This window comes from Aptenodytes patagonicus, chromosome 6 (assembly GCF_965638725.1).
Source record: "Aptenodytes patagonicus chromosome 6, bAptPat1.pri.cur, whole genome shotgun sequence".
In the NCBI taxonomy this organism is placed as follows: Eukaryota; Metazoa; Chordata; class Aves; order Sphenisciformes; family Spheniscidae; genus Aptenodytes; species Aptenodytes patagonicus.
In genome coordinates, this window is record NC_134954.1 from 47,637,401 (window position 1) to 47,660,294 (window position 22,894).

Here is a 22,894-nt window from a genome sequence, read left to right on the forward strand (position 1 = left end):
TTGTGTAATTATTGCTGTTACCAATTTTAGGAAGAGCGAGGGCTAGCTTAATCGCCTCATGACCCTACTCAAATGTATACACATTTATTTTAAAATTAAGGAGAGTTGGTAGTCACCTTGCCCATTTACATGTACTCCACACCCTAAACATTATGAATTAATCAAATGTTAAGAAACATAAGCAAACAACATTTCAGATACAAATGGGAAACACTTCTTCACACACAGCCTTCCACAAACCCACTGATAATTTCTCTGACAACTTTCTATTATTCTGTATTCAAAAGAATACACAAACAGCAAGATACACTGAGACCACGTAACAGGGAAAGCAACAAGATTAATGGGACTGGTAATTTCGCATACAACTTAGTAGAAATGGTAGCTCTAGATTTTGGAGATAGAATGTTTTTACTTCATAGTAGTCTTAACATGACCTTATCCGGGCAGCTAACTATAATTAAAGTAACCTGCTTGACAACTCTTTGTCCCACCAGTGAAGAATGGAGCATGACTCCTTTTTTTATTAGTGAACTACTGTCAGATGTGACAATACACAATGCAAAAATCAGCACTACAATGAAACTTGAGTTGTGGGTGGACCATCCAGGCACAGACAGAGATTACAGGCACCTAAACCATCCCACCTTATAAACATCTGTCAAACTGAAAAGTACATTTCTTCACAATTACATCCAAAGTCTCTACTCAACACCTAAATGAAAGCATTTAACTTGCTGTTCACACAAAGGGCTTTTAAAATTTAAACACCTTTAAATGTGAAGTTACTGAAGCAAACTCTTCTGAATACAACTCAAAAGAAATGGGATTAGGACTACTGTCATAGTACTGTGAATTCTGTATATTCTAAATCTAATCAAACACATCACCTTTTGAGCTGAGATCACACAGTAATCTAAGCACAGGAATCAACAAAGCTGTTTAAGGAACTTTGGCATTTAGGCCAAACATAATCCTTACAGAAGATATCAGTTTTAGAATTAAGAATGCATAAAAACTATCATTAGATTTTATAATTCAAACAACATTCAAAGAGCAAGCAATAAATGCAATATTTAAAAGAGAAAAGCCATGTCCAAATGCAAGGTTAATTGCATTCATCATATTCCACTGATATGAATATAAATAAGGTTATTTCCATTTTTGTAATTAAATTATGATGATAGTTTAGGTTAATTTATCTGCATACTAAGAACAAGCATGTTAGCTGAGGAATATACTCTTAGTATTCATACTTTTGTAAAGTCTTTGACATGAAGTTGTTCTGGTTTTCATATTACTAAAAAACTGTAATGATGCACTAAATGTCACTAGAATTTCTTGATCGTAAGTGTGACTTCCTAATTTTTAAGCCAGCTGAAACTCAGCATCAAAAATGCGCTGCAGTCAATATCAGGTCATTCGCATTAAGTTGAAGTCTTTTGTTTTCGCTGCAGTTGATTCATTTGATATTTTCATTTCTGTGCTGAGCCTCAAAATGTAGGTTTGATTAACAGCTAGGAAAGCTACCTTTCAAAGAAATATACACGTAGCCTAACCTACTAAATGGAAAAGCAACTTTTTAAAATACATACTGCATTCAAGGCTACTAGTGAGGGCAAAACTAACTCACTGGTTTGAAATCTATGACAAGAATATCAGTCTACTGCACCCAAAAGAAAAAGATAACAGATGATAGCTGTGGACAAGCACAGCTTCCCTGACATCTAATCACTTGCACCACTGTTTTCATGCTGACAGCATCATTGCAACAGATCTGTCATCTGTTTCCCTTAACCGTCACCAGGATCAAACTTAGTATTTATTTCCATACATTCACAAGCACAGATGACCAGTTTTCACATGCAAATGTCCTGCTCTCCAAAACTGGCAAGTTCCTATTCTTTGAAAGTAGAGCCAAAGTCCTGTTTATGCAAAAAAACCAGGGCATGCTGCATTCATATAAACCTACTAGACAAGGTTATGATAAAGTTTGTTCAATACATAAATAATATAGTTTAAAATGATAGATCACAAGAAACTGAACAGCATGATAGCATCCAAATGTATTTGCATCTGAAATGTAGTTAACATGTAGTTATATTAATAGTTATTCATCACTGCTTTACAGCATCAGATGTAGCTCTTGCTTGAGAAGCAAGCAGCAGTGAGAGAAACCTATTCCCCATGTGCACTTAAGACTCACTGCTCATTCTGTTAATCAATGCAGGCTTCATCTTACTCTGTTAGCTCTTCTGCAATAACACAGCCAAGTGAAGTCATTTTCTAGTTCATACAACAACACAATTATTATTAGAGTTCCAAATACAAGGCCAATTTTGGCTTTAATACCAGTACAAAATCAACATATTTGTGGCCATAAGAGACTACGCCAATACAAATCTGCCGAACGAAGAACCTCAGAAACAGCAAAGATCTGCAGGCTTAACTCTACTATCTCATGTATCTGCTGTTGTACAATTCTTCATTCACCAAGGACGCTTTAGTGTGCAGAGTTTTCACTGAGTGTAAAGTAAAAATCATTGATTAATTCAATTCAACTCAAATTTGACTTTACAGCTACTTGATAAAAATAAAACAAGTCACTGTAGCATTTGCAAAAGTTACTTTTCAGATGCAAAGTGGCCTTCAGAAGTTAGAACAAACTACAATCATACGGTAATTACAATCTGCTGTACAAAAAATGTTATTTGCACCAATTGTTTTCTCCTTAGCAATATCAGATGAACAGATTTTATCTCTCTCTCTCAAGAAATCTGACAAAATCTACCATTTCTAAGAAAGGATATCTATTTCAGCTTCCCAAAACATTATCCAGTCACAGGGGTTTATGTAACATCTGAGTTATTTCCCAACTTTGCCAGTTTCTTCATTCCACTATAAATTCTCAATTCAATTTATTACATAGCAATGACTGAGGCCAACTAACAGCTTTAATTTAGAATCACAGGCAGAGTTATCTGTGGCAGCAGAAGCAGGTTCTGCTTCCAAGTGTCCACTGCCAGACATTACAATCTCATAGCAAGAAAAGCTAAGTAGGACGCGCAGCCATGTCATCCACCATCACTGCTTATAGCCTAATGTACTAATGTAATTAGTCAGATGGCAGGACAGCTTGTAATTGCCAGAGTGTAATTGCAGCATATAAGGGGAAGATATACACCCTATTCAGCCAATAGCTCCCAAAAGAGAGGCAGGCAAATGTGGAGATGACACCCGCATCAGTTATCACAGCTACACCAGGCTGCCATTGAGCTGTATTGCGGAGTCCCATTTCACTAGGCACTGTAAAAAGGAGTAAGGTAGTCCAAGGAACACAAGCTGCTGGAAAGCCTTTGCTTGTCTGTCCACAACAAATACAATCCTGTTATCCTCAGAACTCTTCCCACATTGTGAAGCCAACTAACATAAGTCTTTCAATTGCCATGCACTGTCCGTGCTTCCTCACATGAGCACACCGCAAAATTTTAGCATTCTAGAAGTTATTATATTTTAAATTAGCTACCTTTGATAACTATGGCTAAAAAAAGCTTTAAGAAAAATAAAGTGGCATACCTACCAGGTCACAGGAGTATGCCATTTCAAAGATAGTAGACAGAGGAGAGGGCTTAAACTAACTGGGGACAGGAATTTGCATAATCACTCTTCCATTTCTAGGAAATAACCACACTTGGATTACACATATCACTTCACAGTGATCAGTTATCTCTAAATTTGAAATTATTCTTACTTGGCACTTTTTAAAGCTGCTGCTGATTCAGACATATCAAAAGGAACAAACTGTCTTCAGATACATGCCCACAATCTGACAGAACAAAAAAAAAAAATATTTTATTTTGTATAAAAAAGTAGACATCAAAATAAGAAACCTTCACACAACAGTTGCAACGTCCAATACTCTTCTAGGAGACAACAGAACCATTGGCAGCATACTATAAGTCCAAAACGTAGAGATTTATGCTCAAATTAGCAGAGCCTGGGAGAGCTGCAGTGGCAGTTGATCAGCTCTAAAGCACAGAACTTAAAAATCAGAAGAGGCTTCACTGCATTTCTCCATGAAAGGTTCCCCAATCTCTCCTGCTTTCTTTTTTTGCTTTTAAACAAACAAACAGGACAGCCTTCCTTGCCTGTTGCAGAACCATCTAAAGGCCAAAGTCTCAGTCTCCTCCAATGCTATATCACCACACATGCCAGAGTCCTGTCACCCAAAATGCACATTTGCACCCCATTACATGACCAGACACAAATATACTCTTGTCTGACTCCGAAAAATCACAACAGTCCACACAACTGACAGGACTTTGGCCTTGCCCTCATTGGAAGATCTTGCTTGAAATAGAGCAGAAGCAAGCAGATGACAGGTCAATTTGTTCTTGATATCCATGTTCAGCCTGCTGAAAGCTGACCTCTGTTGTACTACCCATCTGCTGAAGGTGGTGGTAACACTCAATGATACCCAGCCATAACTGAACCAAGGATGAAGTCTTAACTAAACAAACTATCACAATCAACAAAAAGTGAAAGAAAGTCAATAAAAGTTCACTCTGAAAACTGCTAAGCAAAACCAGCGCCTTCTTATTCAATAGATTTGTTCCCTATGTGCCCTGAGAGGTGTATCTGCTCACTTTTCTGGCAAAGAATGTTTTTACAACCTTTTGCTCCCGTTACCATAGCACTGGACAAAACACAATATTGGCAGAGAGAGAATGGGATTCTAGCCTCTTATGCAGACTGTTAGCCAAACTCTAGATCTCTGTTCTGCACTCCTTGAGTAACTAGTGAACATGTCATAAATATAAAAGTCATGTCCTCAAGAGAGGAGTCCCAGCCTAATTCCCTAGGGTAGACTGCTAGAAACAAGAGTTTTTCAGGAGCTTATCAATTTTGTTCATGTTTGTAATAGAGTTGTCAACACACAAAAAACCAGAAGGTTGCAGGAGGCTTTTCATTTTAACTAGACTCAAACTTTGCTATGCTGCTACAATTTAAGAATCTCAGAAAATAAGCAGAAAAAAACCCCTTTTCTGCAGGCACTGTAATTAGTAGTTATTTTCTTTTTCCCAGTTTAACTAGCACTTTTGGTCCATTAACTTCAAAATTAGAAGTAAACCTTCTGTCAATTGCTATGTAGCTCAAGAACAGCAAGAAAAGTCACTATATTCAACCTGCAGCATATAACTTAACACCACAGCATCAAGTTTTCTGTAATTATTTCCAGTGAGATCTGTATTTTACACGCACATTTTCCCAAGCCCAGGTCCCATGACCTACTTTCACACTAATTGCAGTGCTTCTTGCCCAGAAAGAGACTGTTCTATGCCAGCAGTAACTCAATTTTTTAAAGCAATATAAGGACATTTTACATGCATAAAAGGATGTACATTTAATCTCCCATATTAACTACACTGCAACTGTAATGCAGTCATCTCCACACAATTTAAATACTATTTCTTTCTGCAAATTAGCCAATTACTTATTTTAAGAATTAACAACTATCACACTGAGGTATAAAAAACAATATGCTTGATAAACAAACCCAACTTGGGCAAAGTTTTTCTCTGCATACAGTAATTCTTACATTCCCCAGACTGGAAAACACTATGATTGTATTGCAGGTCACAGAGCCATTTCAGAATTTCTCTCTAGCAATATGGAGAGTTTTCCATCTGCTAAAGAAAAGCCAGAACTTGAAACACATAATCTACCAGCAGTAAGGGTCTTCTTGCTTAGCTACAAAGGACCGTGGATCAGAACATCAAGTCAGGATGAGCCTGAAGAGATTATATTTTTCTGAAAATTCCTTCAGAACAGTATCAAGAATTTCATACAGTGAATGTTTAAGACTGCTGTCTTAAAGCAAAGCATTGGCATTACCTGATAGCCAAAATAATGGAATTGGACACCTCAGCAGTTGTTCTATGAATTCTACATGGTTGTTTTTACTCAATCACCCAAAGAAAGTAGATTATGTACCAAATACCTTCTTTGAATCAAAAGCATCGGAGGTTAATAAACTTAAATGAACATGACTAACCCCATGCGAATGACAGCAATACCAAACAAGAGTTTCTATTTCTAAAAAGTTTAAGTTCCTTTGTTCTATGTTTAAATGTCAGTTGAAGACGGCACTGAATTATAACTTGTGTGAATGCCACACAGAACTACATGCTAAGACTCTTCGAAAAACATATATCCCAGTCAACATCCAGAAGCAAATCTCTGTGCAGGACCTTGAGTAGGCAGCAGCCAAGGACATAGTTCTATCAGCATACCTTGCAAAGAATCAGACAATCAAGTTATTTGGGATCCAACACAAGACAGAGCTCTGTAAACTTGACAGCAATTATAAAATGAAAGATAAGCAGCATGTACAATGGCACAAGCAGTTCTACCAAGTCTGTCCCAAAAAAGTTGGTTATCATAAAAGCTGAAAGGGTGCTTCAGAAAAGGACAGATGAATGAATCAGACAAGGCCTCTGAAAGTAGTATAGAGCATCTACAATGCCCAAAAATTAACAGCTGTCCATCTTTGCACATGTATTAATCATGTTCCATACCTCAGCTTCCACTAAAGAACATTTTTTTACCACAAAAGCACTTGCAGGGACTATTTTAATATTATTTCCTCAAAACATGCACACATTTTTTCTTTTCTCTGTTTGTCTAATGTGAGCCAGTTTTCCACCAGGCCCTTTTAGATTTGTTCAGATACTGATTTCTGCACGTACTGGTGCTGTTCTGCCCAAGATCTGTATAAATATCCCTTAGTCACTCCTATGTCAACCAGGACACATTTTTTTAAAGCTATGGAACACCATTTTTTTCCCCTCCAATCAATATTTATAGAGCGGGAAGAATTCATATTGGACAGACAGGACACCATCTGTCACAGACATCTTGGCAGAAGCTAAAAATGTACTGCTATTTTTCCCCTACAACAGCCAGATCAAAAGTACCCCAATAAAAAATAAACTCAGAACTTTCGTGAAGTAAATCAATCCATTATTACCCTCACCTAACAAAATTCCTACTAATGAACTCTTTCAGATGCAATAGTCTTAAAAGTCAATTTTTACATACAATTTTCAAAGAAAAGTCATATACAGACTACGGCTGTCTCAAATAGGGAAAGCAATTTTTTCCTGCTATACAATCGAAATTAGGTCACGAATATTTCAGTAAAAGAGTAACTTTAATCCCGCAGTTAAGAATTATTATGCTGTTCCCCATATAGGCCAAATTTCATCATATCCAACTACAGCAGCAATACTACATAGTTTTACGCAATACTACATAGTTTTACGCATTCTGGTAACTCTCACAATGGCAAGAGCTCTCAGCTAAAAAATAATCACGAAGGATGCAAGTATTGCGTGCAGTCTTGAAGCCAGCCTACTCAAACTGCACCAACAGCACGCCTGCAACTTACAAGCATACCTATAAGCACTACATTGTAATGTAATGACTACTCAGGTCATTATGCTTAGACAGCATAACAGTGTTACGCTGAAGTCACAGAAATGAAAGATTATAGGATAAAAATAGAAAGTGACACTGCAAACTTGTGAAAGAACACAAGATTCCTCTCACAGCAGTTCTGTGCTGCATTACGGGATATGAAGAATCCCCACCTTTGTGTTTACATTCACCATAATTATGACACGGAATGAGAGTCTCAAACTTTGCTTATTCACCCAATTTCAACAACATTCTTGTTCTGACAATTCTGAGCTCTTCGTAGCCACAAGACTAGAAACATTAGAGAGATGTAACAGCAAAATAAGAGCATTTCAAATGCTGAATGCCTTTTCTATGTCACAAAAGGTTCTCTTGCCTCGCATTCTTTCATTTTTATGTGAATTTATTTTTTTCAAGTTTTCCTAACATTGTTACAACTGTATATTCAGAAAGTTCTACTACCATCAAGAAAAAAGGGCTTTTCTCTATACCCTAATGAATTAAAGTGCTGCACAAATGACCTTTTCATTTGACAAGATGTGTTCAAATAATATCACCTCTCTACCTATCTAGCTATGGCAATAAATAAAACTATCCTGGAAAGGGAAGAAGAGTTTCACAATATGAGTGATAGAGAGGCTTTAAGACAGAGAGGCACAGAGAAAGCAGGAATTTTCAAGCTGCTTTTTAGACAAGCAATTCTCTCCTTCATTTTGCAGAATGCCCCACCAACTGCATAACCTCTTAATTCTCCACCTTCCTAGACACAGGCAATCGGCTTTTTTGTAACACTCACCATCTTCCAGTCATCTTACTCAACAGCTTGTCCCTAAAACACAGGAAATACCACCCTCTTTCCTCCCTACATTCAGCAGAAGAAACGTATGCGAACAATTCTTGAAGGACTGTGTTCGAACACAACCTTAAGTGCATATGAAATCCAGACCGAAATGTCCTTGGAAAAAAGCTCCTTCCACCCTGTTTGTAAAAAAAGCAGTACTTACCCTGATTTGTAAAGTATGAGATCTAGAGATGAAAAGCACCACATATGAGCTGTGTTACTTAAAACCAAAAGAATTAGGTAGAAGAAGCTGACTGGTCAAGTTGTGATTTGGTTTGTGCAGAGGCATGTAATGAAAAGAATGGCATCTATTTGTTTAGCCAAAAAAAAAAAAAAGAAGAAAAAAAGAATGCAGTTTGACAAACTAACACAATACATACAAAACAAAAAAAACCTGAATAATCCTTGCATTTCAATCTCCACAGCTTAACAACTCCATCTCCAACAGAACCTAAACAACAAATACCATTTTCAGAACTTTGGCCTTTCAGAGCTGCCCTGAGAGTTTCATTGAATATAGCATTTACCATGGGGTGATGCCAAGAGGCCTGAAAACTAAGGTCAAACCAGTTCAAAAAATACCACAGGAAGACTATAATTTATCTCTGGTAAAAAAAAAAAAAAAAAAAAAAAAAAAAAAAAAAAATTTTTGGTCCCCTTTATCAGAAGGGGAATTGAAGTTGTACCTGTATAGTAACTCTGCAGTAGACCCCCAAACCAAACTTAAGATCTAAAATTGGTGCTTTATCTCCAGAACACCTTTCTTCCTCAAATGATAAAACACATCACACTGCTTACGGAAAAAGACAGGTCCACAGAAACTCCTACTGTTGCCAGTATCATTATACAGCCTCAAGGGTGGCACAGAAAATGGAAGAAAATGCTGCTTGGTTTTAGGGTTTGGTTTGGGGTTTTTTGTGTATAATTCATTTAAAACTAAAAAGAAAGACTTCCCTTAAGTATGTTTTTCATTTTTAAGATATCACACAGAAAAACGGATTGAGATTATACACTGAATATTAAGAAGTTGAGCATGCTGCTTATAAAAGAAGCTAAATTTAGTAAAATACAATACTTTGAATCTTCAGCAGGGGCAAAGAAATCTCTCATTCTTCTCTGGATCCTTAACACAAAATACAACTAAAAAAAAAGGTAAGAAAATTTCATGGAAGGTGAAATACAAGGAAAATATTAACCTTTGTTCATCATAAGAAGATAAGCAAAGGCAAAATCCCCTTCTCTTTGTAGTACTTTTAAGCACAGCCCTTCCAGAGGACAAGTTGATTACTGGCACTGTATTCCCCACATGTTCATTTAATGAATTTTTTTTTTTATATATATGTATAAATGGTTAAATAATTTATACCTCAGCATTAATTATCCATCTGTTGATCAAGTGAGACAATTCATAGGAGCCTGTCTTGCATAATACATACAATTTATAAACCTTACTTAAATGAGGGGTCTTAATATGCTACAAATGTTCACAACAGGCATTACAGTGAATTTTTTTGTTTTCAAGGACCTCTGCATTTGGTATATATTATTATAGACTTATGAACACAAATGAGAAAAACAAAAATTAGACTTCTATCCCTCCCTCTTGCTCCAGTCATCAAAACTGGATTCGCCCTATTGTATTTGTGTTATATATCAGATTATTGACTAAAATAAATGTAAAGACTGCGTATGCATTTTAAAAAAATCTAAAATTTAAGTTTTAAGCAGATCACAACATGGTAATGATTTACAATAGTTCTATTAACTCGTCCCATCAAGTGGTTACAGAAGCGTCCTCAATTTGGAGATGGTTTAAATTAACTATTATCACCACCAGACAACTATAACAAAGATTCAGAGACTGCAGATAACTTTTTACCTTCTATTATCCAAACTGATTGATTTATAAAGATGCACATATAGTCAGAAAGAATTTCTTCTTTCCTTAGGAAAGGACTGCTCTTATGACAATGCATTGAGACCTTGACAAAAAAGGCTGCAAAACCAACATCCTCACTAGTTTATGCTGACTACACGCTACTCTCTCATTCAGGGTTTGCTCCTCAGAGCTTTTGCATACTCAATCATTCTGCCCCTTCTGAGAGAGTCACTCCATGGGCATCATTTCCCTAAGGACATGAAGACAAACAGGCCTAAATCTTTGAAGATAATTTCTGAGATCACCAACTGCTGGATAAAGTGAGAAAACTGAGAAGTATATCAGAAAACACTGCACGCTGATTTATCGTAACTAACAAATAAATGTAACGTCACAGTTTTATGCTTCTCTAGAACTCCACTCACTCCCAGTTCTCTAGTTATCAGCCATGATAGGAAAACCCAACTAATTTCACCAGCACCATTTCAGCACTCACATATATACTCCACCACATTATAACCTTTAGTCCTCTTTCCCACAAAGGAAATTTATCTAGATCCTACTTAATTGACATGAGCAATTTGACACATTAATTCCCTCTCCTTAGAAAGCCAAACCAACACCAATTTGTGCAGTAAGCATTTCAAAGGATACAGGATCTATGGTATTCAGGATACAGAAAATATGATATTAAATAGAAGCAATACCCCCAATAATCCAGTGAAATGGATTACAGTGGACAATACAAAACACTTCATATAAAGGGCACAACACTCCATCATGGACAAATTCAGAACAAATGCAAGGCAAAAACATACAAAAGAATAATGAGAACATAAGCAGTTTTATTTAAAATGTTTAGCTTTTTTTAGAACACCATTAAATCCTGAGTTTTAACTCACAGCAATAATTCCACAGATTATGTTAAGTAGCATTGCCTATCAAACTAACTTTCATATCCATGTACTTTACCCAAGAAAAGTGGAAAACCAGTGTACATAGTTCATACTCTTCACAACTTCATTTACATATTCTTATAATTTATTATTTCTCTGTCAAAAATAACAGCCCCTTTTTCAAGGTTCTGCTTATATGGGCATTTTTCAATCTCTCTGATGCCTGTCATCCACCTCAGCCTCCTATTTTGCTGTTAGCAGTGTGGGGGATAAGAGGTTGGCTTTTGTTTTTACTATTTGTCCTTTTGAATATATTTATAAATAGTGAAACTTAACTGTAAACTTTCCATAATGACATGGTATCTTTAGTATTCTATAAGAGTTTTTTTTCCTCCTTTTGACTAAATACTTTGTGTGTCCCCACACACACTCTCCAGACAGATAAATGTATGTTAACTGATTCAAGATAGCCATTTAATTTGGGACATTTAACATATTTACATTCCCCACAAGTTGCAGCAGACCTGTGTTTTTTACCCAATAAAAAAAGCAGGTAGACAACAAATTTTTGCACTCTGCAGCAAACATTCTGCCTCACTTATAAAGCTATAGATAAGCTCCGCTTCTCATGCCAACTTACAAACTTACCACCTAGTTAAAAAATTAGAGTGAGTTACAAACTTCACAATATCCAACACCTCTCAAACTTAGTTTAAAAGGATACTCTTTGAAATGATTTTGAGAATTTGCACTGTATATTCAGTAAACATATACTATTTAATCAATACTATTAAAGCAAATCAAGACAAATTAGTGTGCTTTGAATTCATACTAGACTACTCAGTAGTAAATGGCTTTATATATTTTGTTTGTTAAACAGACTAAAATTTTCTCTTTGAAAAGAGTTCAGACTCAAAAATACTATTTCAGCTATGTTTATATACCCCTGTCTGCTAAGAACAGCAGTACCAAGAACAGACTTTGATTGTTCTATGAGACAGACTATACAGAAAGACAAGCATTAATTCTGCTTTCAAAAGTCACATATTACCAAAGGTTATCTGTCATGACCCTTTCATGTTTAACAAGTGTCAGCCCCTACCGCTCACAGTTTTCACTGAGGTGGGGGCAGAAACAACACCTGACATTTTCACTACTAACCTTCAGGCCCAAAGAGCAGCACTGATGCTGCACAAAAGCTTGAGATAACCAAGTTTGATGCCTGATACCTTAAAGAACTTCTCTCTTACCTTAGAATAGTCAATCTAACTGCTCACTGCCCTCAGCAGGGATGGTCCTACCCCTTCCCTACTTCATTCCCCCCCTCCTCCCTCGCTTCACACTCCCACCATCACTGAGCAAAGACAACGATGCTTTTCTTGTCCTTGTCAGTTTTCTCTTGGTTTAGCTAACTGCACCGGCTCACAAATGATCAAATAAGGACCAGACCCAGGACCAGGATATAAGTAGAACTAGAAGCAGAAAGATGTTAGATCAGCTCAGCAATCTTGCCCCTAAACAGCAACAAAGCTTAGTATTTGCAGCTTTTGGCAGGCACTGCTTTTATTTCTAGCCACCTTACATTCCAAAGGTTTCTAGGTGGGTAACAGGAAGAATTTATGCACTTAGTGATTTTAAATGCAAGTTTTCAAATCTACAAAAAACAGTCTTTTTCAGGATGGTCTAGCAGGTAGCCCATTCAATCTCAACACTTCCAACACTGGACAAGCCTGTTAGAACAGGCCTTCATAAATCTCAGTCTGAATGCCTCTTAGTATTCCTGCACCCAGCACAAAATTTAGAGCAACTGCCAGAGCCACCCCAGCTGGTAATGCACTGGACAAAGAGAAAATTGCTATCTGCCCTCCACTGCTGGAAAGACTGGGGCAGTCTTCTGAAACCCTCAATCAGTGAAACTTTATATTTAACACTGACAAGCAAGTAAATATGTTTTTCAAACCTTCCTCTCATAAGCCACTCAAAAGCAAAAATTCCTAATTTTTATTCTACGTAGCTATGATGAAAGATTTCCTCAACTCTAAAATCCAAACTTAAACCACTTTCTTCTCCTTCCTTTAACCCAGTGAACCTACTTATATTAACACTAAAAAACAAAACCTCACAGAAATTCTTGCAAGGTTTATCCTAATCCTTTACCAAAAAGATTCACCAAAAAGAGTAACAGAATTTACTATCTGCTTTCTAACAATGTTTATCAACTTCCCAATAATTTGCCATGAAACATTTCCCATAAAACAACAAAAATCAGGATCATCAGCTTGTTTTATCATTTATTTCCAACAGAATTCATAATATGACAGATAGTCATAAAAACATAAAAGAACAGTAGTTCACAATACAGGAAACTGCTTCTGAAGCTTATCTATTTGTTGGTGTAAATATCAGTTTGAAAATTGAACAGAATTAAAATCATTTTGATAATGATGGCATGCAGGTTGAAATAAGCATCTTCAAACAAAAGCATCTCAGGCTTCCCTAAAATCTGTTAATAATATCAGCTGAAATAGCAACTTAATAGCCATGATCTCATCTTCTAAGAGTAGAGTTTTAAAAACCTGGTACGATCTATAGTATAAATCAACTTTGACGAAACAGTAGCTAGTTCAAAAATAGACGAAAGTTATTCCCAAGAATTTTGACAGAGTTCATATATATTAAAGCAGTAAACTTGCAACAAAGTTACAAAATACCCTAATAAAAACATTCACATTTACCTAGAAGAGTTTTTAACTTTAAGAAATAATACTAAATTTATGAGTTCAGCACAAAACTAGCTTTGGCTACGTGTATAACCAACACATACAGGCTACCAAAACCCCAAACCAAGTAATATTTGTTCCTCACCCTGCAATTCACTGAGCATAAAACAACTTCACTGCTGTAACAGTAAGCCAATAATAACAAAACAAGCACTTATATTTCAAACTGAAAGACCATTAAGAATAGATATTACAATGACATCTACTGGGAAATAAGCTACAGGAAAAGTGAATAGCATATATAGAGTCCATAGTTCAGAGCACATCACTATAAATTTGACAGAGCAACTTGTTCATTGCACCTAAGAACCAGAAAATTAAGATTTCTCACTGAAATAGGCACAACTTATTTGCAAGAACATATTAATTCATTCACTTCAAGAAAAAATTGCCAACCTAACCTGCGAGAACCCTGAAAAGAGGAAATGCACCTAAATTCAGTGTGCTATGATTACGTGCTTCATCTACTGACATGCAGTTTTGCTTCATAAAGTGTGAGTAGCCCAACAACTAAAGTTCCAGGCACAGGTATCCAACAAAATTTACAGAACTTCAATTGCTAAGCAAGAGGTTAATTTCAGGTGCACGATTAAGTGTGAAAACATTTCAAATATTTGAAAACAAAATCCAAGAAAAATGGGCCAGCAGACTCTACATATAGACTCTACTGAAAATTTGCTGCAAAACATGGTACTTAAATCAATGTTTTCTTCTCCAATGAAATATTCTGCTGAACATAACAGAGTAAGATTTCACTTGCTTAAAGCACTGATTGGAGAAGCTCTCATCTTACATGGTGCACCACGGTGGTGCACCACTTCCTGCCTTAAAACCTACAGCACTAAGCCACAAAGATTAATGACTGCAAATGCAAGTAAAACATGAGCAACAGACAATAAATTTTGGAGAGCTTATTAACTGTAGGATGCAGAACCTGGCTACTCTGAATTACAATTCTTGATCAATATTATTCAATAACCACAATCTGAAAATAAATTATAGAAGGGAACAACTAGAATGCCACTTGTAATAACATTTAGGGTTAGAACACTTACTTTATATTAGCAACTTGCATATTTACAAATTTTATTTTTACACCTATACATACAGCATTACCACCAGCAACTCCCATTACCACTAATAAAATGGTTTATGCTATTTCCACATCCACTCAACAGAGAATCAATCCTACTCTTCCTGAACTGCAGGTTGAACTCGTGACATCATTAAATGCATTAAATTAGTTTTCCTGGCAAAACACAGCACTGCTAATGCAAAGGAAAAGTAGATTGGTTGAGTGATAAATACTTCACCAACTTTACCAGCTACACTGACTCACTTAAAAGGAAACAGACAAGATGGTCCTATACCTAGATTATTCTCACTAAACTTACCAAACTAACAACAAGCTCACTGTAAACCTGGAGTATAGAGAGATGTGCAATAACAATTTGTGCAACCATTTAATATAGTTACAACACCAACGGGCATATATTGTGACTGAACTACTACCATGGAATTTTATTTCAGAAAATTAGAATGAAACACACATAAACAACATTCTTTAAGTACTTTTTTCTAATTTTGTCATAAATGTTGAAAACATTTGGTGTCACTTCAGAAGATTTTTCTTTTTATATATCCTGATAACGCAAGGGAAGCTATCTTACTCTCTCCTTCAAGCAACAGTATCTGCCAACCTTCCTTTAAATTCTCAGGTCCTTAAAGCTTAGGTACTCGGTGATACAGTACGTAAAAGGAAAGGAGGAAAAGAAAAAGTAAAGAACCCAAAAAGATCATTAGTATTATTACTGGTTCCTTTATAGTAGCACCACAGTTCACCATCCAGTTACTTCCACCTTCTGCCTTAAGGGAACATGGAGAAAAGAGGATTGTGAAACGACTTGCAGGCTGAACATGAGAGAACACCAGAGGGGAGACGCTGAAGAAAGTAGCAAGACTTTCAGTTACTTAGCCAGCTACTTCAAATTTGCAGAAAGCATCACTTCTTGAAGTCAAAAGAACAGTGGCCGCATACAGCCTTAATAATCACTAAGCTTAGTTTCCACTTAATTGTTGGGATTTAGTGAGAATGACAAACACAAGTAAACATTAATGCAAACTGAGTGTACTGAAGTAATATCTCCTCAGGCATATGTGTTGGGTTTACGTGGCAAGGTTTTGGTAGCAGGGTGGCTGCAGGGGTGACCTCTGTGAGAAGGCATCCGGAGCTGCCCCTACGTCAGACAGAGCCAGTGCTAGCCAGCTCCAAAACAGACCCACTACTGGCCAAAGCTGAGCCAGTCAGCGATGCTGGTGGCGCCTCTGTGATAACATATTTAAGAAAGGGTAAAAAACTCTGCGAAGCAGCTGTGAGAGAGAGGAGTGAGAAAAATGTGAGAGAAACAACCCTGCAGACACCAGGGTCAGAGGAGGAGGCGGAGGAGGTGTTCCAGGCACTGGAGCAGCCTGTGGAGAAGACCATGGTGACACAGGTTGTCCCCCTGCAGCTGATGGAGGACCATAGTGGAGCAGATAGCCACACTGCAGCCCATGGAGGACCCCATGCTGCAGCAGGTGGATATGCTCTGAAAGAAGCTGCAGCCCATGGAGAGCCCATGCCAGAGCAGGCTCCTGGCAGGAGCTACAGCCTGTGGAGAGGAGGCCATGCAGGAGCAGGCAGGAACTATGGCCTGGGGAAGACCCACACTGGAGCAGTCTGTTCCTGCAGGACTGTACCCTGTTGGGAAGGACCCATGTTGGAGCAGTTCTTGAAGAACTGCAGCCCGTGGGAAGGACCCCTGTTGGAGCAATTTGTGAAGGACTGTCTCCCATGGGAGGGACCCCACGCTGCAGCAGGGAAGAGTGTGAGGAGGAAGGAGCGGCAGCAGCAAAGTGTTATGAACTGACTGCAAGCCCCATTCCCCGTCCCCCTGCACCACTCGGGAGGAGGAGGTAGAAGAGTGGGGAATGAAGGAGCAAAGTTGAGCCTAGGAAGAAAGGAGGGGTAAGGGAAGGTGGTATTAGTTTTGGTTTTATTTCTCACTATCCTACTCTATTTCTAATTGGCAATAAATTGAATTAATATTCCCCAAGTCGAGTCTGTTTTGCCCATGACAGTAATTGGTGAGAAATCTCCCTGTCCTTATCTCAACCCATGAGCTTCTTTTTTTTTTTTTTTTTTTTTTTTTTAACTTTCTCCTGTTGTTCTGCTGAGGACGGAGAGTGAGAGAGCCACTTGGTGGGCACCTGGCAGACAGTCAAGGTTAACCCACCACAGCATACTACTTCAATTTTAAAATCACATGGTTTTTATGAAGTCCTACAATAGCCTGGTGGGCCAGATATACCTATGTATTCATTCATTGGACTTAGGAGTAAGATACTATAGCATATTGTCCATATATCCATTATCACTGTTTTACTAGTTTCCTAGTATTTTTAAAGAGTTTTAACTTGTCATCATCTTCCTAAAGTTCTGGACTAATATACGCTGGAGCTAATCAATACCCACTTTCATGCCTGCAGAACAAGTGTTCCATCAATGCTGAGTTTAATCACCTTTTCACCGAAGCTGGATTATAAAAGAAACAAGTTTAAGGAACAGAAAGGTTGAAAACAACTTTCCTCTGATACCCACATTTCTGATGGTTAAATAAATTTTACAAATCTAACTCAGTTGCCTTTGTTAAGGTGATACACATCTCATCTCCAGTAAAGGGAATGAAGATCTTTCTTGAACTTGTTTATAAACCATAATACCTGCAATTCCCTATATACTTACACAAGTTATATACTGGTACCAGTCATTACAAGCAACTCTGCAGAAATTTCACATTACATTACTAAAGCTGTAACCACTAAGTTACTATTTGTAAAGGACCACCACTTCTGAATTTAAAACTAGTATGCTGATAGATGCCTTATTCTCTTGTTCAACCTACTGGAAGATGCTTCCAAATCTACAGCTACTTGGTTTTGCTTAGAAGGTCTAAGTAAAATTAACCGATATGTGGAAAATAACTATGAAACTCATCAATCTATGGACTGCAGTAAAATTACTGGGAAACAAGAAGTTTTCATCTTTATGTCTATTTAAATAAAGCTATCTGCAGGAGCTGAAAGCAGGTACTTCTAATAACCAGAAGGATGGAATATTAAGAACAGCAATAAAAATCCCCTTCCCATCCTTCCCCTCACAAACACTAGAAGGCTGATTCTGTATATAAAACGCAATACAGTCATGGCAACCTGAAGACTATGAAGAGAGGAGAATCAGAAGCTCACTCTTCCTTTTCAGCCTCTAGAGCTGACAAGTAAAGCATAATAATATTGAAAAACTAAGAAATACAGAGCCTTTTAGAAGAATCTGGACAACACAGCACACAGAAATCCTATGCTCCTTCTGAAAGCTGAGCAGGGCACAGAGGCTTGGCTTTTCACTCAATTCCGCATTTGGTGGACTTCCCCCCACCCCAAATCTGTTCCTGATAGATACTTACTGGCTGAAATGCCTCCATCTGGTAATTTTTTCTGACTCTTTCAACAAAGAGTTAACAGACACAAGCATTCAGTTACTCTAGAAAGCTCCATGCACTGCACAAAATGAAAAGCTGATTTTTTAAAAGAGCGATGATCACGACAAACAAACAAAAGATTATTCCAGAATAGACTTATACAGGACAAGCTCAAAGAAATTGGACAGGCCAAGATAGTGTTGGAATTTATGTTAGTATCCCAGTAACAAGATGTGCAAATCTCATAATTGCTTGGTTTTGTTAATTACACAATCATAACTAGAAATTTTCTTCCGGATACCCCTGATCAAAAATAATGCCAGGAATATGAAAATTTTGTAAACATGGCACACTGTCCAGTATAACTGTACTCTGCTTTTTATGAAAGACTCAGATAAATCAATGCAGACTGCAAATATGTTTTTTTATAATATCAACTACATCAGATAATCAAATTTTATAGAATTATTCTGTTGCACAGTTTAGACTAAGACTGAACTTGGTAACAGAGGACACAGCACTAGTACATAAAGCGTTGAACAGACAGTATAAAATTTAACCTGTGACTGACATTGTGTCAGATACCACAAAAACATCCTCCTAAATAAAAACACATATCTTCCCCTTCTCTTTAAGAAGAAGAGGTATGACGTAGAAATAACTGTATGATTTCTCCAAGTTATTAGAAGAATAAGACCTTTCTGGTAAGAAAAGTTATTTGATTTCTGTACTAATACAAGCAGATTAAAGTGAGCAATTTATGCATTTATGCTTAAAACTGAATTATTATTATTTAAAGTAGAATCATAATCACAGAAAATGTATTAAACTAATTGCTGCAGTATGCAAGTGGAAATTATACCTTAAGTTTTTCTTCTATCAATTTATTTTCCTATTTAACCGAGTAGTGTCTCTTGAAAAATACATCACCTTACTAGGTAATTGATTGGCTGGAGGGCTGGGAGACCGACTTACCTGGTGGGAAAATTTAAAAAGAACCACCATTGGTGAAGAACAACTAATGAAAAAACTTTTTTTGCCCAAACAATAGCCTTTTGTCTTTGATTGCTGCAGGTCCGTTTATTATATATTTGCTGTATTTCCTATCATTTTCCACAAAATTTTAAGCTGATGTGCTCTGATATACTGTATCACAGACTCAAGGGAAAGGTAACAATTTATGTAACATTCCCTGTTGCTAAAGCAATGGAGCTCACCAAGTATCAACCATAATTTGGATAAACGCTGTCAAAATTTTAAAAGAATGGATTTTTCATTTCATAAGCAGAAGTCAAATGAGTTGCAATCGCCACAACTCTACTACTATGAACTAGCAATTTTCACATGTAAGAGATTACATGTTCGATTATTTGGAAGCTGCTATGATGTTGCTAACGGAGGTGAAGAGAAAAAACACATTCACCTTAGCACTGAACTTCAAGTCCTCTATTAAACTGACCTATGCCTCCACTGACTTTTGCAACAATTTTTGTACTTGACAATAAAACCTGGAAGCACCAACTGGCACAAAAAGAAAAGGGAGCAGCTTGTCTACTAACAAATACAGGCCAATGTAATGCCTTCAATGCCCCCATCACCCCACTGCCTATCATCCTGCAGATCAAGTTCAGATCTCAGTCACATTCTGAGCTTCCTCTAGGAGATCTCAAGAATATCCACAACAAAACTTTCTGTCAACAATGAAACACTAAAGGATTACAGTAGAATTAGTCCATCTTCACTACATGACTTTCTGGACGATTACTCTTCCACATGCTTCCAAGCAATCACAAGCCCAACTTCGCCATAAAATCCAAGACTACTGTTTTTGAATATAATTTGCACTTAATTGGACATAATAGCTTTGGAATAATAATTATTATTAGAAGCAAAATCACCAATATCCAACTAACCAACAGTTATATCCATTTACCTATTCCCACTCCTGCAGAGAAATAAAAATCAGCTTTGTATACAGATCCTGTGCAGGAGTTTATGTAGGTCTGGCACCATGAAGGTGGGGTGGTTTGCTAACAGATTTGTTACTAGGACACTTGCATCACTAAATCCAGAATCCCCTCACGCTTGTCCTCTTCTTTACAGTAATCCCACTCTGTGGTCTCTCAGCCAATTCCAAAGGCCGGAGCCTATCGCCTGGCTGATGTCCTCCATTCCCCACTAGTTTAAAATTTAAACATGTTCATGCTATGACCCATACTGCACCTCACAGTCAGCACTCACAACACAATTCCATTCTTTCATTCTCACCTCCCCCTTAGAGCTCTCTGTTGTCACGATGCTTGGATAAATTGCCAACAGTCGGGGTATTGCTGCGTGGTGGCCAGAATCCATCAGGCTGACCAAGAGTGCCTCATTCTTTTCCTTCACTCACCATCTGTCTGTATCCATCTCCTATTATCTTAGACTGTCCTTACGGACTGTATGCTGTCTGGGGCAATAACCATCTTTTTTCATTCTCTATTTGTACAAAACAGCATGGAGTCCTCCTCTGTAGTTTTTGTTAAAACAATAAAGGTGGAGCTGTTCAATACAGATTTTATAAACTTTGGTTTATATGAAGAACACAAAAAAAGGTCAAAGAAAGAACAAAAAACCAAACTACATCCACTTCTTCCTATCTGGTTCTGCCTTCCAAGACTCCTCTCCCTGATTCCAGAAAAATCAGTTTCCCAGTTTTCAAAAAAGCATAAATTTAAATACATGTATGTCAGGTTACGACTGTAAGAAAATATTTCAATATATTTCTCTTAAAGAATGTAAGTCACACTAATTCAACATAGGAAAAGTTATTACATAACAAAATACATCCATATAATTTCACTGTAATTGACATGTTTTGTAGATGACCCAAAACACGCAAAGTCTTCTCTCTAAAGGACAGTTGGTCATTCAACAATTCAAAAGAAAGAGTCAGAGCTTTTTTACAGGGACATTTTAAGTATTATCTGTCACTGGTTAAATATTCTATCCCATTTTCACTGACAGAATAATCTCGCCACAGATCTCATCCCTACTTGCCCTCTGGAAACACACAAGCACTCTCCACTTAGGGGACTGAAAGCAAAAATAAAACTGGGACCCTTTGTACTTCTCTCAACACTGACACCACAAACCCACGTCACCCTCCTTTCTTTCCTACACACTCAGACCCTTCTTAAGAATGACCCACAACTAATGGCTTTTTTTCTTTTGTTTGTTTTGGGGGGAACTCTTTCATTTGGCCCTACAATCACTATCAAAGTAAACTGACTATATTTTGCTTCTCTTCCTAGTAAAAAGAGAAAGAAAGGAAAAAAACGAAGTCCTAACACCAACCTGGCTTCAGAGTGGTCACCACAAAAATCACACGCTGCGGTGGCAACTTGTGCGTGATCTCTTTCTCCCTAATTCTGTATCATGTCTACTACATCATGCTTTCATCCTGCACCCACCACTTGGTAGCTGCCCATCCTATCGAAGACCACAATCCTGCTTGGGAAGGGAAATATAAACAAACTAAAACATATGTCATCGTGCTCTAAATTAACAAGCACGAATACTATATTTACAGGAGTCAGATACCTCCTCGGTTTATCACATCACCTCAGTGCTGCCAGCAAAGGAGAGTGGAAGGTGGGAAGGGAACGAAAAGGAGTGACAGAGGCACAATCCGAAATAAATATTCAACACACAAAGTGGAAGGAATTTAATTTAGAAATCAATTAAATATTTAAATGCCTCGTCACGCCGGGGTAGTTCATTCTGGAGGTGAACCAGCTTTCCTCCTCCCTAGGCTGCAGCAGCCGGTGCCAGCCGCCTGTCACCCTCCCATCGCCAAGGGGACGGGGGTGGCGCGACCCCGCTCCCCTCACCCGCCCGCCCCACGGCGGGCCGAGGGCGCCCGCCGACCCCGGGACTGGGCAGCGGAGGCAGCCCCACAGCAAACAGCGGGGGAGGACACGACCCTGCCCCTCCGGGGCTGCCCCATGCCCACCGCCCCGCCGCCTCAGCGCCGCGCCGCCGGGGCCGCCGCGGGGCCGGCGACCGTTAGGCGAGGACTGCGACCGTTAGGCTAGGACGGCGACCGCTAGGCTGCGCGCGCCCCGCCCCGCCCGCCGCACCTGGATGTAGTTGGTCTCGCAGTACTCAGCCACCCGCTCGAGGTTCGTGTAGCTGTCGAACAGGGCCCGGCGCCCCCCCGGGATCTCCTCCTCCAGCAGCATCTGCAGCTCCGCCATCTTCACATCCTCTCACCCCGTCCGCCCGCCCGCCCGTCCCTCCTCCTCGCCCCCCTCCGCCCCCTGCCCCCTCCGCGCGCGCGCTCGCGCCGCCCCCCCCCCCCCCCCAACCCCACGGCGCTAACCGCCGCCCGGGCCCGGCCTCGCGCCGCGGGCAGGGAGCGCGCCAGACCCCCACCGCGGCGGGGGCGGGGCGCGGCCGGGGAACACCTCCTGCGCATGCGCCCGCCCCCCACACCCCCCTCCGCCCCCCCTCCGCCCCCC

At 38.6% G+C, this 22,894-nt stretch overlaps 1 protein-coding gene across 10 annotated transcripts in view; it reads right to left on the reverse strand.

Moving 5' to 3' along the window:
• Nucleotides 1–22,645, reverse strand: part of ABI2 (abl interactor 2) — a 71,088-nt gene extending 48,443 nt beyond the window's left edge. For all 10 annotated transcript variants that reach the window (XM_076342451.1, XM_076342452.1, XM_076342448.1 and 7 more), the window contains exon 1: nucleotides 22,514–22,645. In XM_076342451.1, coding sequence (XP_076198566.1) covers nucleotides 22,514–22,630 — 117 coding nt within the window. In that variant the 5' untranslated portion in view covers nucleotides 22,631–22,645. The remainder of the gene's footprint in view (nucleotides 1–22,513) is intronic.
• Between the last annotated feature and the right edge of the window lie 249 nt (nucleotides 22,646–22,894).